The sequence below is a fragment of the Lagenorhynchus albirostris genome, chromosome 13 (genome assembly GCF_949774975.1).
Source record: "Lagenorhynchus albirostris chromosome 13, mLagAlb1.1, whole genome shotgun sequence".
NCBI classification, from domain to species: Eukaryota; Metazoa; Chordata; class Mammalia; order Artiodactyla; family Delphinidae; genus Lagenorhynchus; species Lagenorhynchus albirostris.
Window position 1 is genome coordinate 10,167,484 of NC_083107.1, and position 18,031 is coordinate 10,185,514.

Below are 18,031 nucleotides of genomic sequence, written 5' to 3' on the forward strand. Positions count from 1 at the left end.
CAAACATGAGTAGGATGTAAATTGGGATCATCTGAGTATCTGTCGAAGTTGGAAATTCATATTCTACATCAGGAATGTGCTACATTAATAAAACCTGCACATGTGTACTACGAACAGAGGCATTTCCATGGGATTTAGCTTAAAGGAGGTCCTTAGCAAACTTTGAAAGAGCAACAGTACTATGAAGAGGAAAGATGCTGGGAAGCAAGAAAAGAGCGTTTTCACATGCTAATAAGCCATCAGGGCAGAAGAGCCACCTCGCCCCACTGCAATGGCAGGGAAAGGTGAAGTTATTTATTGGTTGGTGGCAGAAATGGACAGACATCATCTGATGGCTTCTGTTGTTTCACTGAAATAGTATTTTTGCCAGTTCCTGAGGAAGGGGTTGGAGGTAGTCAGGTCCCAAGTTTGAGGAGAGTAAAAAGAAGTGTAAAATCATCATAATTTGGCATTAGAGAGTAAAATGGGAAACATAAGTGATATGTAAAACATAAAAAGTGAACTGGGAAATTGGAAGCATAATTGCCGGGTAGTAAAGCCCTGGCTGAGGTTATAGTTCGAAGCCAGGAGTGTTTTAGGTGAGCTCAGGTGCCTCCACGTGGGTGTGACCCACGGTAGGGAATCCTGGGCCTGTGCAAGGGAGCCCCGCAGAACAAAGGAGGAGAGGCTGCTGGGAGGAGGCGAAGACAGGAGGTCGTGGAGCAGGGTTCCCTAGGTCAGACAATGCAGGAAGTTATGATCAGTGAGTTATTTTAAATTTAATATTTGAGGTGAGCCGTGGTGGATGATGACAGGCCCGGAAAGGTGCCACAGGCACAGGTGGCTGACATGGAGGTTAGAGTCTTGGGAGACAAGGTCAAAGAAATGAGATGCCCAAGGAAGGCAGCTGGATGACCGTTCCGTACCCTTCCCAGTTCCCACACAAACTACAATCATTATTATTACCTGATTCTTAGAAATGCAGGCTGAGTTATTTCCTGGATTGGATTTTAATGTTACCAGTTGGTTTAAAATCTGAGCATTATTCAGAGGTTCTGAGGTTCTTGCTATGAGGGGAAAAAGATGAAATAAAAAGAAATAAGGGTAAAACCATATTAAATAAAATTATTACAAATACATTCCCTTGATCTTTCAATAAGTAGCATTAAAAAATAAACTCATTTACACTGTCTCAGAAAATGCAACTAAAATACTTTATAAATAAGAGAAATATGGTAGAGATAGCTTTCTAATCAATTCAAAATGCCCAAGAAAGTCCCTGAAAGACATGTAAACTCTAGTTATTTTAAACAATAGGATAGTCAATGCTTAATGCTAGAATGTAATCTATTATTTGATTCAATTCAGAACAGATTCACTTCAGAGTAGGTATTGTCCTCTATGTGGGGCAATTTTTACTTTTTAAAAATCCTAAAAATACAATGAAATCACCAAGCTTGTGTGTGTGTGTGTGTGTGTGTGTGTTGGAGGGGGGTTTCTTTTAAAGTGCTATGACAGAGCCCCTGCTCTGCTATTTATCAGGCATTATTATTATCATAGTACCGCCCCTGTTATCTAAGATAATATAATCAAGAAATAGTGGATGGGTTTGTTTTTTAAGGAAAACAAAAAAAAAAGTAGTGAAAATCAGACTAAATTACCAACGTCTTGGACATTTTAGAAAGCATTATTTACCTTGAGTTGGCAAATGGGTTTCGGTGAGGCGTGTCTGAAACAACCTAAAAGACAGCAATAAAGGCATCAGTATAGATTATAATTTACAGTTCAATATATATTATATTAAAGTGAAAACTAGGGACTTCCCTGGTGGTACAGTGGTTAAGAATCTGCCTACCAATGCAGGGGACATGGGTTCGAGCCCTGGTCCGGGAAGATCCCACATGCCATGGAGCAACTAAGCCCGTGCGCCACAACTACTAAGCCCACATGCCACAACTACTGAAGCTCGTGCACCTAGAGCCTGTGTTCCACAACGAGAAGCCACCGCAACGAAGAGTAGCCCCTGCTCGCCACAACTAGAGAAAGCCTGCGCACAGCAATGAAGACCCAAAGCAGCCAAAAATAAATAATTAATTAATTTAAAAAAAAAGTGAAAACTAAACATGGTAGACAGCTTACTATAAGCTAGTAAAGACTGAGGTTAAGAGAGAATGTAAAGCTGAATTTTAGAGTTGCTTCAAAATTAAAAAAAAAAAATTCTGGGATTGTCTTCATACCCAATACACTTAATATTAGAAAAATTCCTCTTTTTGCCTCGTTTATATTAGTATTTCTTAAATTCATATAACAAACATACCCTCCTTCTGAGGGTATCAAGTATGTACATGTTACAACATGGGATGTTTGAACTCTCTATTTTAGGCATTCTCTACATCTGGAACATATGAAAAGTATAATGGTTTGAAGAAAGATGTTAAAGTACAAAACTATTTTAAAAAGCAGATATATTACTGTTCATGCTGTGAGGACTTCTTAAACATGTCATTTCATGCATCTTTGCATGTTAATCAACCTATCAAGTAATATGCAACCTCCAAGCTCGACATTTTTGGGTGATATGAGGAGGGGTGCATAGTATGAAGAGACTGAGAGATGTACAACCAAATGCAGACAAATGCCAATGTTGTTTGACTCAATTCAAACAAACCAATGGTTTAAAAAAAAGGCAAAAAACAAAAACATTTTACATAATGAAGAATAGCTGAAAATTAGATGATATTAAGGAATTACTATTCATTTTGTTAGGTATGAAAATGATGTAAGGTTCTGTAAGAAATCACCTTTTTGAGATGTTTATGGAAGTGTTTAGGGTAAAATATTTTGCTGTTTTGGATCTGCTTTAAATCCTTTAGCACAGGGACTTCCCTGGTGGCGCAGTGGTTAGCAGGTGATGCAGGTTCGAGCCCTGGTCCGGGAAGATTCCACATGCCACGGAGCAACTAAGCCCATGCGCCACAACTACTGAGCCTGCACTCTAGAGCCTGTGTGCCTAGAGCCTGTGTTCCACAACAAGAGAAGCCACTGCAATGAGAAGCCTGCACACAGCAACAAATAGAAAGCCGGCGTGCAGCAACAAAGACCCAACGCAGCCAAAAGTATATAAATAAATTAATTAAAAAAAAATCCTTCAGCACAGCGTGATCAAATATTAATAATAATTAAAACCAAGTGATAAGTAAATGCAGGTTCATTATATTAACTTTTCTTTTTTTAACGCATACTTGAAAATTCTCATAATAAAGTTTAAAAAGAGCATGCGCACTGGAGCAAAGTTGAAAACAATGAGTGTATTAAGAGCCAGCAAGGGGTGCAGAGAGACAAGCTGTCTCTATGCTGCTAGACAGAGACAGCAGAAACCTGTACCACCTTTTGAGAAGGGAATTTGGTTACTTGTACCACAAGACTGAACACTCTTCATACACCCTTTGACTCCACAGTTTCAATTCTGAGAATCTATCAGAAGGAACTAGATAATAATAGGAAATACATTAGGAAATACTTTTATGATGAAGAAAAAAGACCTTGACACAGGGCTGCATATGTACATAAAAAACGCCTGCAATCCTATTACAAGCGGAGAAAAAAATGCGAATTAAAATTGATGGGTTTCTTCTGCTTCTTTAGTTTTCTGTATTAGGGTATATATAAATAACACCCTAAATGAGGTGTATTTAATCACTGAAAAAGTCAAAAATTGTGAAAAACAAAGTTATTCATTAAAATATTCATTATGTTGTTATATATAAAAATCAAAATGTTGGAAACAACTTTAATGTTCCATTGGAGAACAATTAAATTATGACATAGCTCTGCGACAGACTTCACAACCACTTTATAAGTAGTATAAAAGTGCATAATTTCTTAAGAGCAGTATAAGGCTCAGTACATACAATCAGACATACAGTACGGTCTACCATAAAAATACACAGACACTAAGGCACACACATAGGCATCGGAAAAGATATTGGAAGGAAGTGCACAAAAATGTTAACAGTAATATTTCTGGGCAGCTTTTCTACTATTCTATACATCCACATTTTCCCCAATGAGAAGGATTTCCCTGTACAAACAGATAACAATAAAAATCTTTTAAGAGCAAACATTGCATTTCAAGGTAGGAGACACTGCGTGGAGTTTTATTTTCAAACTACCTGTACTGTTGCTGCAGCAGCTCTCTAGGTTCGGCCTCATTCTGAATTCCTCTCCGAAAAACGGCACTGGCGTGCTGCCGCTCCCCCTGGCCTTCCAGATGCCCAGCCCAGGCTACGTACAGAGGAGCTGACAGGGTCCCAATCCCATGGTTGTACAGAAACTCAAAAAACTGAGGAAGGTCACTGTTGTACTCAGCCTGCAGAAATCCAAAGCAGACAGACATGAGAACGAAGGCACTGCCAGTCTCAGTGTGGCCGAGGCCAGCCAGCCCTCAGCGTTCGTCTTCCTGGAGGCTTCAGGATGTACTGTGCAGGGGAAGGCCTGTGTGGGCCTCTGATGGCAAGCCTCAAAGTTAAGCTCGTTCCTTTCCTTGACATTCAATGTCCCCAGATAACCCACATTATTTCCCAAGACAGCAGGTTCTGTAACGTAGTACATAAAGTTATACTTGCTCAAGCTCCACAGGCTTCCTCTAATCCTCATATTTGGAAACTTAGTGAACAAATCCCTGTTTACTTTATCTGTTCCATTCATGATTTTATAACTAGAAATCACACTCCCAAGCCTTTATTTCAAGATTGAAGAGACCCAGCCTAACCTGAGGTGGCCTTCTCCTTTTAGTACTAAATTTCATTTCTGAGAGTTAATATTTTCTTAATTATTCACAATGAATTTAATTTACTCCCAGGAACCCACTGGGAGTACCTGCTTATCTCCCCTTCCCCAAGCATGCTTCTCATCTAACGAACCTTCTTTTAATCTAATGGTTTCTACCTCGTGTTGTCACATTTCAGACTTGATACACAAAGAAGGATTTTAAAATTAAATCACTGATTCCACAGTACAGAAGCCAAAAGGTTGTAAAATACGTGTCTCTGGCCATAAAACTTAAAAAAATTTATGAAACATAAGGTATCAGAATAAAAGTCTAAAATGATCTTCAAATCTGGGGTAAAAAACAAAAGGACAACATGACTAGGATGTGATTATACATCTGAAAGTATACTTACAAATTTTAAACAATAATTGATGAACCTTGGGTCATTGTGGTATCTCTTCTTATCTAAAAATTCCTTCATTAGATGCTCTAATAAAGTTGTCATATATTCTTTATTCTCAGGAAAATTCTCCTCTACCCATCGCATGTAACTAGAAAAAATACAGATAACATTAATTTTTCAGGGCAGCACATATAGTTTGTTTACAGAAAAAAATAAATAAATGAAATGCTAACCTTTCCCATTCACCAAGTGGGTCATCACCCTTGTAGCTCTGCATATGGGCTTCAAACATTCTAGAGCAGAGAAAAATATGTACATGGGATTATTAGGAATACTTCCTAAAAGATATATTTTATATTTATCACTTATACACCTTAAAATAGAAATCTTAAATATCAATTCAAATGCTATAATAAAAATGAAAACAGCATTCCCTCAGAAGTCAGAACACTCAGAAGCAGTCAGTGTTTCTTCAGAAGAAAGTAAGACGCAAGGCCCCTGAGGCAGCCCTATGAAGAAGCAGCTAAAGGAAGGTCCCCAGGTCCATCCCCAGGAGTCTCCTCCTCTCACTGATTCCCGATGTCACTACCACCACCATGAGGGGCAGCACCCAGAAGTTTGCTGCCCCTCCTCCTAATGTTGGGACCCAGGCATGGCACTGCCTCAGACCCCTCCCCTTGCTGCTCAGGAGCTTGGCTGGAAGACTTGAAGAGGGCTTGGGAAGGGTGCGCGACAGCCCAGGGTCCCACCGATCAGGGCTTCCAGATCCAGTTTGCTTTCTGGGCCTCAGTGGAACACAACGTCCCTGAGGAAGAACACACAATGGCAATGCTCAGAAGTCAGTGGCTATGGCTCCCTGAGAACTCTGCTTGGCCCGACCTCCGTGTACCCAACCACAGCTTAAAAAAAAACAACCAAGCACAGCAAAGTTCTCCAGGGGCCCCCAGGTGCTAGTGCGGTAAACAAACAAACAAACAAACCAAAACTGTAAAGTATTGTCAGGTGACATTAAGCACAGAGGAAAAAACCCTCAAAAGATGGGAGAAGGGGTAAGAATGTGACGGGACTTACTGTTTTTAGGTAGAGTGGTCAGGGAAAGAAAGCCTGCCTCTCTGAGGGGGTGACATTTGATCGGTGCCAGGGATCCAAGCAGCTATGTAAGTACGCGGAGCTAGGAGAAGGGTGGGGATGACGAGATCTAATTTGCATTTTAAAATGTGCATCTGTCTCTCCAAGTGAAGAAGTGGGTGAGGGATGAGAATAGAAGCCAGAAACCAGTTAGGAAGCTACTGCAGAGCCCCAGTGACAGGGTGGACCATGGTGGGAACATTGTGGAATTTGGGTGTTTTGGAGAAAGAAAAAATGAGACTTGCTGATGGGATTGCACACTGGGTAAGAGACAGTCAAGCTAAGGAACACTCCTAGGTTTCTATCAGAGACGCTACATGACATTTGTTACATGACTTTTTTCGGGGGGGTAGGGAAAAAAGGGTTGAAAGTAATACTTTCTTCTAGCTCTTGTACCTCAAGATACAGATAAAATCAATGTTTCTTATGACTCAAAATCCATAAGCCACAAAAGAAAAGCTAGATGAAGTCAACTATATATAAATTAAAAGCTTCTATATGTCAAATAAAACAAAACATGAAGCAGAGTCAAAAGAGAAATGATAAACTGGGATAACCAAACAGAGCTTCTAGAAGCTGGGGGGGAAAAACCAAACCCAACCCAATTTAAGAAATAAACAAAAGTATTCCACAGACCAATACTCAACCTCTCTCATAAGAGAAATTCACCTCATTGAGATACAACTTCTCACCCACCAGATTGCAACAATGTGACAAGTGTAGAGGGGAAGCAAAGAAAACAGGCACTCTTACAATTTGCTTGCAGGTGGGAGTGTACACAGTCCCTGCCACCGCAATTGGTAATAAGATCTACCAAAATTCCACATGGATTTACTTTTGATCTAGCAAACCCACTTCTGGGAATCTAGAGGACAGATATATGCAAATGTCACGTGTACAAGATTTTTCACTGCGGCACTATTTGTAATAGCAAAATATTGTCCACAACCCTAGTCTCCATCAACGGGGGACTTTTTAGATCAATTGTGGTACATGAAATATCATGTAGTTGTAAAAAAGAAGGAGAAAAGAATCTATGGATTGATAGAGTGAAATCTCCAAGGATAGTGTTAAGCAAAAAAAGCAGTGTGTACACTCTGTTACATTTTACATGCAATAAAGGCAGGAATTGTACACACGTGTACATATATAGACATGTTCATGTTATTATAATATAAATATTTATATTTGCAAAATAAATATAAAAATAAACTAGAAACATGGTTACATATGAGGGAGTGGGAGAGCAGTCAAGTATAGAGCGCAGTGAACAGTTTTCTAAATCTTTTTTTAACCATGTAAATATAGTACTCATTTTTAAAAGCTAAAAAGTCAAAATAAGGTCGGAAATACCTGATTTCTTTTTTAAAATGGGGGAAAACGAGCCTCTAATATCGAAATCCTTTGCAGGCTGGGCTAAAGAAAAAGTCTTAAGGCAAACAAATTTTTGTTTTGACAGCACTTAACCACCTGAGTCTTCGGATCCCCAGAGAGTTAAGATTACCTTGGTGCTGATAAAACTAACCAGTTTTACTTCCTGTCGCATATGGTTTAAGTGTTTTAAATGCTTTTGAAACAGTCTGGATAAATCACCTAAGTCATACAAATAAAAAGCAAAGGCGTAGGAATTTTAAAAATTGTTAGCAGGTTGACATAAATGATGATAAACATAAGGGAACATTTTTCCCCTTAAAGTGCACGTTATTCAGACTTTTAAAAACTGACTGTGGGATTAGGGGTTAAAGCAATTTTAAGTTCTCTCTCTTTCGCAGAATTTTAAAATGAGTGGTTTTGAAAGTTTCTCATGAAACCTAAAGGTAAGTTTTAGTTTTTTGTTGGGTTAGACGTTTTACTTCCACAGCGGCAATCTGCCCAGAGCGGATTCCTTACAAAGAATCAAGGAGCGCTGAGGGCCTCAGGAACCGTCCAAATCCCCCCAAACTGCCACTCCGGCCGCATCTCGGCCTCAGGGCCCGGGTCTCGGCAGAGAGTCCCGGCTACACGGTGCGCGGTCCTTTCCACGGCTCCCTAGTGGCCCACAGCCCAGCTGGGATGGGGTAGGGGTGGGTGGCGTGACGGTGGGAGGGGACAAACTCCGGAGCCAAGGAAAGGGGTTGGGAAGGGCAAAGGGAGGCAGGTCTGGGGTGGGGCGGGCCGGTGACCTGCAGACCACTAGGCCCGAACCCAGGTACCCAAGCCCCCTGGCTGCCGGCAGCTGGGGATCACGCCCCCGCCCCTCCCCTCCCACAGACCCACACTTACTGAAAAACATTTTCCGGGTTATCCATGGCTAGAGGACGCGAGCCAGCAGCAGCCCCACCTGCGCCGCCAGCGAGGAGCCGCCGCCGATTCGAATCTCCCGCGCAGCCGCAGTCGCCACGCCGAGCGTTTGCAAGGCGCCTGACCATTGGCCTCAGCTGCAGATGGGCTGGCCAATCGCCGGGGCCGTTGCCAGGAGACCAAGCCCCGCCTCCATCCCGCGCGCCGGCCTCTCTTTTCACTTCCCGCAGCCATGTTGAACCGAAAGCTCGCGGAGTCTTGAGCGGGGGCTGGGATTCCGGGTACGGCGTAGTGAGGGCGCCCTAGGTTGGCTCAGGAGTAGGGAATGGGTTTTTTTTCCTTAGCTGTCCAAGCTGCAACTGGCTTACATGGTTTCACGGTTAAAGCATCATCCCAGGGAAGGTATCGTAGGAGAAAAAAAACTAACTTGAGGTTCCTGAGGTGGAAAAAATTGTGCCTCGGCCTTTGGGTCCGGAGAGTCGTGCCTCTTCCATCCTTTACTTAAATAACTAAACCAGAATTGTTATGTCTGGTTTATGGAAAAAAGAAAATTAATCCCGTTTGTAGAGTTGAGACTTGTTTGAGGTCGCAGAGTCCTGGGGGAAATGCCTGTCTCTGGCTTAAGAGGTAGGCAGGTGGGGTGAAAACGGAACCGCGCCGAGTGGCACACTTCCCGGTTTCCCGCAGTTTTCTGTTCCGCGTCCTTGCTGTGAGGAAAGAACCTGGATGCTGAAGCCCGTGAAATTTTGGTTCCAGACCCTAGAATGCTGTGGCAGAGAGCTAGGGAGTGAGTCATCAAAAGCCCAGGGAAGAGCCTAAGAGGGTTTTAGCTTAGTGCCTATAACGTGAGGGCACGTCGGTAGGCACTTCAGGGTTAGTTATGTAAATTATATTGATACATGGCAAATGAAAGCGATGGGTTGGTACCCTTGGAGACCTCCAGGCTTGATTTAACTGATCTGAAAGGCTGTGTGGACAGAGTAAATGAGGGCTCGAGGGACTGGGAGTTGTTCCTGCAGCCAACTGGTAATTAAAGAACGGAAGTTTGGATAGAGTATAGAATGGCAGCCGGAAAGTTTTCATCATCTTCCTCGGAACTAGAAGCTCTGGAGACCGAGGACTTACGGATTAGAAAACCAAAAATGAAGAGACCTCTTTGTCACGGAGTCCAGATGTCTAAGAAGACATATGTAATACGCTGATGCTTCCTACCTGAGAGTGAGTTGGAAAACAGTCAGCCTAACCTTCTCTGCCCCTTGGTCTTTTAGTAACTTCCCATTCTACTTCTCAAGGTTCTTTCAAGAGCCACTTGACAATGCAAGTAAAATATAAAGAGCTATTCATGTGATTACCTTCCTTTTAGAGAAGCTGTGTGGATATTTTGCTCCCTTAGGGCCCTTAAGTTAAATACCTTCTAAAAAAAAATTAGCTGCTTTTGGAAATCCTGATGCTCTCTGAGTCCAGAATTTCTTTCAGGGCATCGATTAATTAATTTGAATCTACACAAGTATCCAGTTTGTGGGGTTGTTAACTCAGAGGGTGCTCACTCTGGGGTCTTTAGGCAAGCTTAGGTTCTGCTAACCATTGTAGGAATTAACACATTTTTAGGTCTTCAGCTTGTCTGATAGCACCTCAATCAGTCAACAATCAGGAAACGTTGATTGGGCATCCACTGCTATTGGATTTATACCTAATTACAACCTTATCTTACTGAAACAGATCCTGTCCTTAAGAAACTAGTGGTATTATCTGGGAGATGGAGATACAGACATAGAAAATATTAATTGCTAAATTAATGTGTATTAAGTGCTAAATTAATACAAATGATTTAGCCTATCTGCTAGGGGAGTCCATAGGAGGGAGGGGACGTGGGGCCTGTCTGCTGTCTGTCAGAGAAAGCTTCATGGGGCAAGGGGGGCTTAACTTTTGACTTGGGCCTTAACAGGGGGTGCAGGGGGTGCAAGGGGTGCTGGTGGATCTGGATTGGGGAGAGCCTGGGGAGGACATTCCTGATGTAAATCAGGGTTACTGAAGAAACTCACCCTTGAGGACTCCTGCTAATGAGCAGTGGAGATTCTTTTTGAAAGACTGGTTTAATAGTTTGATGTCTAATCTTAAATGTTAGATTAAGGAGTTTGCACTTGATCTTGATAGTAAACTGGGCCTTTTGGGAACAAATAGCACTGTGGTTATAGGACCTTACGGTAATTATACTTACCTCTACCCTGTTTTCCAGAAGCTGCAGAGATTGTCTGCCCTCCTTCCTTTCTACTGCTAGGAGCTTCTTTCCCACCAGGCTTGTTTGTAGAGTAGGGTAAAGTATTGTGGATGCCTCTTCCACACTGCCCCTTGAAAAGGTCACAATGATCCCCTATAAAGCCCTGATGCCAATCACTGTGGGTATATCTAGGAGTAACAGAAGTAAGTACTAGGGTTGTCAGCAGTTATTAGAATCTGATGTGTTTCTAGGAATAATTTCCTGGCTTACTCAATGCCTTCCCTTTGTCCTTAATTATGGACGCCCCTCTCTGCCATTATTCTTATTCTGAGGGGCAATTACAATGACCCTCCCACACAATGGGTTCTTCAGTAATGTCCCTATTAGGTTAATGGACCCTGTTCCCAATAAATCGGGATTTACTGGGGACAGGGGAAGGGAGGGGTGGGTAGCAGAGGCAGAGAACAGTAATTTGCAGGCTTTAAACTGGTATTGGAGGCAGAGGGAATGGAAGAAGGTAAAGTAGGGAATCAGATCTCAAGGAGGGAGAGTTCTCAGAACACAGTGATGTCTTCAGTATGTAAGGAAAAGAAAAGAAAGATGATTTCGTGGCCTAGAAGAATTGACAGAAACAGCCATTGAAGCTGGCAAGGCTGATGCTTGTTTTCAGATGTGTTGAGTTGGAGAGGTAACCAGGCGTTGGACCTTCCTCCTGGGCACCGTGGAAGGAAGGGAGAGACAGGCCAGGTTGAAAGGCTTCAGGAGCTTCTTATTGAGGGAAGTTTCATGTGCTGTTTCCTAAGCCTAGAATGATTGTTTTCTTCTAAGAGCTTCACATTACCTCTACATGTCAGGAATAAAGGAAGAACTTGCAAATAGTTTGATGAAGAAATAGTTTGATACTTCGATGAAGCAAATCTATAAACCCCCCAATGCTGGCAGTTTACATAAATCAATAGAAGCAGAAAATACCCAAAGGCTTGCAAATATGTTGGCCATTAAAAAAAAAAATCACTAATTGGAAGCTTGTGCCACCGACAGCATTTCACATTTCATCTGCTGTGACTCTTATCTTCTTTAATCTTCTCCCTCTACCCTTTTTTCTCAGATTTGTGTTGAGAGTGTAGTGATTGCCATGGAATATCTGAAAATCTGTTAAATAATAATCCTTGCTTCAATGATCTAGCCCTCCCTTCAATTTTTGGCATTGCTGTTGCCTTAGTGAATCTGTTATCTTATCTTCCCAAACCCACCCCAGAACGTGAGGGGGGAGGCTTGTTTTGATCTGGGTGGGAGTAAATGGTCCACCTGTGTCTAAGTTTGCCTTTCCTGCTTCTGAGGCAGAAATGTGCAGTTACAAGTCTCTCTTCCTTTAAAACTCTAATTTACTTTGCCTGCTTGCTAATTTCAATATTAAATGTCCATTTCTGTCAAATGACTAATAGATTCTCTAAGTTATAGGAAGGCCAGTGAGTAAAGTATTTTTATTCATATTTGGGCTTTCGGTGACTTGTTATTCCAGCATCATAATTTACAGACTTATTGGAGAAGGAAAACCAGGCCACGTCAGGGGACATGAGCTCCAACCTTGACTTTCCCAAGAAGCAGATAATGGGCAAATGACTTAAACTCTTAATCTGGGTGTCAGTTTCCTGATCTGTAAAATGAAAAAAGAAATTTGCCTCCTTGTCTTCATAATGTTTCTCTGAATTCCACTCTCCTGTAGCCTCAGAAGGTTCTCCACTCAATTTCTTGGGTTGTCACATGATATCAAAGTTAGAGCTCTGTTTAGAAAAGTGATTATTTTTCTCTAGGTACTGCCTGTTTGACAGATGCAAACAATCACAGATACACATATATCTTCCTTCCACTGGGAAATTTAAAAGAATTTAGAATAGCAGTATTAGATATGTTGCTGAAACATCATATAAGATTAGAGATTTATGGGCTTCCCTGGTGGCGCAGTGGTTGAGAGTCTGCCTGCCAATGCAGGGGACACGGGTTCGTGCCCCGGTCCGGGAAGATCCCACATGTCGCAGAGCGGCTGGGCCTGTGAGCCATGGCTGCTGAGCCTGCGCATCCGGAGCCTGTGCTCTGCAATGGGAGAGGCTACAACAGTGAGAGGCCCACGTACCACAAAAAAAAAGATTAGGGATTTATAATTAAAATAGTTACAGAAAGCTGACAAGTGATTTAAGGGGTTATAAAGTATTGACATTAAGAATAAAGTTGATATGAAGAAAGGAAAAAATAAAGCCCATCTGAAATGTTTTTCATCTGAGAGTGTTTGGTGACTTCAGAAGATGCCTGTGTGGTCAAAACCCAGAATATACTCTTGTATCATTGCAGCCTAGGAGAAAGAATGGGAATCCCAGCTTCCCGCCCCCATCAGCCTCCCCAAGAATCTTTAATAGAATGTTCAGTCCTATGTACTAGGCTGGTATTTGTTTAAAGGACCTAAGTGATACCCAGATGTTATTTACATTTTGAGCCTGGTTCTAGAGGCCAGAGACCCTGTTCCTTTCTCTATCCTATTCTTCCCTTATTAGAGGCCTCTGAGGTCTTCATAAGCTTTGTCTTGCATCCTGATAAATGACTGCTCGTATTCTCTCCAAACTGGCCTACCTTAGCTCTGTGCATCTCTTCGGAATTCATCCCTCTCGTCAGCTACAGAGTTCTTTCTTCAGCTTCTGTACGCGAACGTTGGTTGTATCCTTCCATTGCTGTGTAAGTTGTGCTGTCTTGGATTCTGGGGCAAGTCGTTCTCCTAAGACTTAGGAAACCAGATACAGCAAACTTTAGTCTTGGAATCAAAAGCATACATGAAACATATTACTTCCCTTCATCAAAGGCACTTTCCTAAATTTGTAGGACTCATTCCCCTTGATTTAGGCTTCTCCATCCCTAACTGAGTGGGATGACTTCTGTGATCAATGTCAGGGGCTTAGGGCTGTTCTCCAGTTTCCCTCTGTCCCCCAGCATCTAAGATAGAGCTTGTCTTCCTTTTCTCTTCACAGCTGCTGTCACCCATTCCATCTCTCATGACTTACAAAATAAGATGGATGAGAACAGTCACTTCAGATCCCACCATTTTTCCTTTGGATCCCTGAGAAATGGAGGCTTTTGTTTATTTTAAAGTTTACCCAAATGGATATGTTAAAAAACATTTTGTAGAGTTCAGAGATGTTGCCTGATCTGTATTTTCTGCCTTTTCCTTTACATGCTCTCATAAGTCTTTTCTTTCCTTTTTGCTGACTGATGGGGAATCAAACCTCATTCGTTTCCTCCACAAAAGAATCTTTTCATCTCTCTTTTTTTAAAATTTTTTTTCTGAATTTAATTTATTTTATTTTTGGCTGCACCACGTGGCTTGCAGGATCTTAGTTCCCTGACCAGGGATCGAACCTGTGCTCCCTGGAGAGGAAGCGTGGAGTCCTAACCCCTGGACTGCCAGGGAATTTCTTCCATCTCACTTTCAATAGAGAGATGACCTGTTAGGATGGACAACTATTAGATCATATAACAGGCCCCAGAACCAAAAGATTCTTAGACCAGACATATTGTTTTCTTATTTGAGAATTTATTTCAGAAGTGCTTACAGGGACTTCCCTGGTGGCACAGTGGTTAAGAATCCACCTGCCAATGCAGGGGACACGGGTTCAAGCCCTGGTCCAGGAAGATCCCACATGCCGCGGAGCAACTAAGCCCGTGTGCCACAACTACTGAGCCAGTGCTCTAGAGCCTGCGAGCCACAACTACTGAAACGCATGCACCTAGAGCCTGTGCTCTGCAACAAGAGAAGCCACTGCAATGAGACGCCCGCGCACTGCAACAAAGAGTAACCCCTGCTCGCCACAATTAGAGAAGGTCTGTGCGCAGCAATGAAGACCCAATGCAGCCGAAAATAAATAAATAAATAAATTAAAAAAAAAGTGCTTACAATGGTTAACTCACATTTAGTTCTAAGTATAATAAATCACCCTTACTGTAAAAAATGAATAGTTGGAAAGTTTTATATTGGAAAAAATGAATAGTTGGAAAGTTTTACATTGAAAAATAGAATGTTGGGCAAAACTGCCGTGTATTTGAAAAGATGTCTTCATTTCAAGGATTGGAGTGAAGGGGACTTGAATTGCCTTGTAGGAATTAGGGTTATGAGTAGAGTAGGTATAGCCTACAGAAAAGTTTTGTTGCTAAAATACCACCCTGAGTTTAATTAGAAGAAAGTAGTTATGGCTTCTTGGGGAAAATCACTGCTCAAAAAAGTGTCAGGCTTTTAGGAAAAACTACACCATCATCAGGCCCCGGCCAGCTTTATCTTAAAGGTAGCAGTTTGGCCATATAGGCAGTGACAGCTGACCACACCTCTCTTGCGTGATGATGGACCAACCCTTCTCCTGGTTCTCATAGAAGGTGTTTTGTTTCCATCTCAACTGGGTGTGCTGCAGTTCAACTTTGACACTAGCTACCTGGGAGTTAGTCAGAATCCACAGGTTTAAGGGCACGGTCCCCAACAAGATCATCCTTAGTTCAGACACCAGCCACAAGTTCCAGGGGTTCCCAGCTAGCCACACTTCCGATCCACTGGCTACAATTTCAGGGGTTCCCACAATCCCGTCCAGGTTTGACAATTTACTGTAATGACTCACAGAACTCAGGAAAGTGCTATGTGGATGATTACAACTTTATTATAAAGGATACGCATAGGGCAAGGTCTGGGACTGTCCTCAATGTGGGCCCTCTCTCCGTGGAGTCAGGTTGTGTTATTTCCCTGGCACGTCAGTGTGTTCATCAGTCAGGAATCTCCACTGAGCTTCAGTGTCCAGAGTTTTTTACTGGCATTTCATTATGTAAAAATGACTGATTAAATCATTGAGCACGTGAGTGAACTCAGTCTCCGACCCTCCCTTCCCTTTCTTGATGTCGGGAGGTCTGACTGACATTAGGACTCAAAGCCCCAACCTTTCTGCTGACCAGTCCCCATCCTGAGGCTATATAGGGACCCACCAGGTGTCATCTCATTAGTATAACAAAGACACTTGATCACTTAAGAAATTCCCAGTGTTTTTGAAGCTCTGTGCCAGGAACCCTGGTCAAAGACCAGACAGATTTCTTTTTCTTATACCATGGAGGTGATCTGCATCTCTGAGCATAAGCTCGAAATTTCATTAGCATTAATGCCTCTCTACCTTATAACATTATCTATGCTTTCAGGACAGAAGTCCTTTCCTCTTGTCAAGTTGCTAAGTCTTTAGTATTCTTGCTCAGATTGGATTGCTTCTGTCCCTTCAAAGAGCTGGACACTTCCCAATCTAGAGAAAAGAGCTAAAATCAAGTTTCAAACTTGTTTATTTAAAAACATCAACTTCCGGGATAGTCCTGACCAATGTCTGTGTAGCTGAGCACTAATATAATTCTTGTCTGTGTACCAATGTCTGTGTAGCTGAGCACTAATATAATTCTTGTCTGTGTATCAAAGTCTGAATGAGGTCCTTTTGTTTGTCTTTTAGGAAACAAAGTGATGTGAGGGTACCATGAGTTACCTGGAGCCTAGTTTACCAGATGCTTAGTCTAGGCATATATATGGTGTTAAAAAAAAAAAAAAGACAATTGAGGTGATACAAACAAACTTCATTTAATACTTCATGAAGCAGGTGGTCTCTGTTCTCAAGAGTCTAGAGAATTGTGAAGCAGGGGAGGAAGTGGCAAATTTTTGTAGAAAATGAACAAGGTAGAGAAAAATAAAAAATGAACAAAAGACAAGGAAAACATTCGAGTTACTTGGTGATCGGGGATTAGTCTCATGGATGGTGTAACTTCTGGGCAGATGGAATCCTTACAAGAACATGAAACTTTAAATATTAGGTTTTGGCTTGCTGATGTGATTGTGAATCAATATTAATTGGTTTGCTGAGGAAAGATCATTGTTAGGTTAAATAAAGATTTCAACAATAGTTAATTATCATATATATTACATGGGCATGCTTCATGTGTAGATGATTTCTTTTCCCCAGGGAATGACAAAAATTTCTAACTAACCCTAGGCAACTAGAGGCGCAGTGGTGATGGCCTTCCACTCAGCAACGTTGGTTCTCTTTTCATTTATTTAGGTCTTTAATTTCTTTCAACCATGTTTTGTAGTTTTCAGTGTACAAGTCTTGCACCACCTTGATTAAATTTATTCCTAAGTGTTGTATTATTTTTGATGCTATTGTAAATGAAAAATAGTTTCTTAATTTCATTGCTTCTTTTTTAAAAAAATTATTTATTTCATTTATTTATTTTTGGCTGCGTTGGGTCTTCATTGCTGTGTGCGGGCTTTCTCTAGTTGTGGCGAGCGGGGGCTACTCTTCGTTGCAGTGCCTGCGCTTCTCATTTTGGTGGCTTCTCTTGCTGCGGAGCACAGGCTCTAGGTGTGTGGGCTTCAGTACTTGTGGCACATAGGTTCAGTACTGTGGCTCTCAGGCTCTAGAACGCAGGTTTAGTAGTTGTGGCAGAAAGGCTTAGTTGCTCTGCAGCATGTGGGATCTTCCCGGACCAGAGCTGAAACCCATGTCCCCTGCATTAGCAGGTGGATGCTTAACCACTGCTCCACCAGGGAAGCCCTTAATTTCATTTCTTGATTGGTTATTGCTACTGTGTAGAAATAACCACTGCTTTTTGTATATTGATTTTGTATCTTGCAAATTTGCTAAATTATTTTATCAGTTCTTGTGGTTTTGTGGTGGATTCTTTTATATTTCCCATACGTAAAATAATGTCTTCAAAAGTGCAGACTGCAAAAAGTGATAGTTTTACTTTTCTCTTTCCAATTTGGATGCCTTTTATTTCTTTTTATTGTTTAATTGCTCTGGCTAGAACGGCGATGTCCATTGGTTGAGTGAGTGCCATGCACTAGGCACTGTGCCAAACCCTGTTATGTGACACAGTGACATTTGCTATTTGCCCCTCTAGTTTCCATTCTCTATATTCTGGCAATAATCTTCAAGTACTTTAGCAGAGAGAGCGACCCCTCTCCAATTCTCAGTCCCTAAGGTCTAACACACACACACACACACACACACACACACACACACACACACACACACACACACACACACACACACACACACCCTCTGCTTCTTACCACAGGGAAGCACACTCCACCTGTCCCCTGCCCCCTCCCAGAGGAGATGACTGTGTCAGGTTTGTATAACAGGGTGTGAAAATTGGTCTCTAATTGTGGCAAGTGAGGGAGAAAGGTGAGCTCAGG

The 18,031-nt window shown here is 41.9% G+C and overlaps 2 protein-coding genes across 6 annotated transcripts in view; one reads left to right on the forward strand and one right to left on the reverse strand.

The window, feature by feature from the left end:
* The window catches only part of BUB1 (BUB1 mitotic checkpoint serine/threonine kinase), a 41,752-nt gene extending 33,096 nt beyond the window's left edge, over nt 1–8,656 (reverse strand). For 2 of the 5 annotated variants that reach the window (XM_060168658.1, XM_060168654.1), the window contains exons 1-6: nt 8,544–8,603; nt 5,387–5,446; nt 5,163–5,301; nt 4,152–4,348; nt 1,675–1,718; nt 946–1,046 (exon numbers count right to left, since the gene is read on the reverse strand). In XM_060168658.1, the coding sequence (XP_060024641.1) occupies nt 946–1,046; nt 1,675–1,718; nt 4,152–4,348; nt 5,163–5,301; nt 5,387–5,446; nt 8,544–8,569 (567 nt within the window). In that variant the 5' untranslated portion in view covers nt 8,570–8,603. Of the gene's footprint in view, nt 1–945; nt 1,047–1,674; nt 1,719–4,151; nt 4,349–5,162; nt 5,302–5,386; nt 5,447–6,224; nt 6,325–7,634; nt 7,875–8,543 lie in introns of all 5 variants that reach the window. The other 3 variants (XM_060168656.1, XM_060168657.1, XM_060168655.1) reach the window with 3 other exon arrangements.
* Nucleotides 8,657–8,854: 198 nt separating this feature from the next.
* Nucleotides 8,855–18,031, forward strand: part of ACOXL (acyl-CoA oxidase like) — a 380,633-nt gene continuing 371,456 nt past the window's right edge. The window contains 1 exon segment of the mRNA XM_060168784.1: nt 8,855–9,779. The gene's annotated coding sequence lies outside the window, so the exon portion shown is untranslated.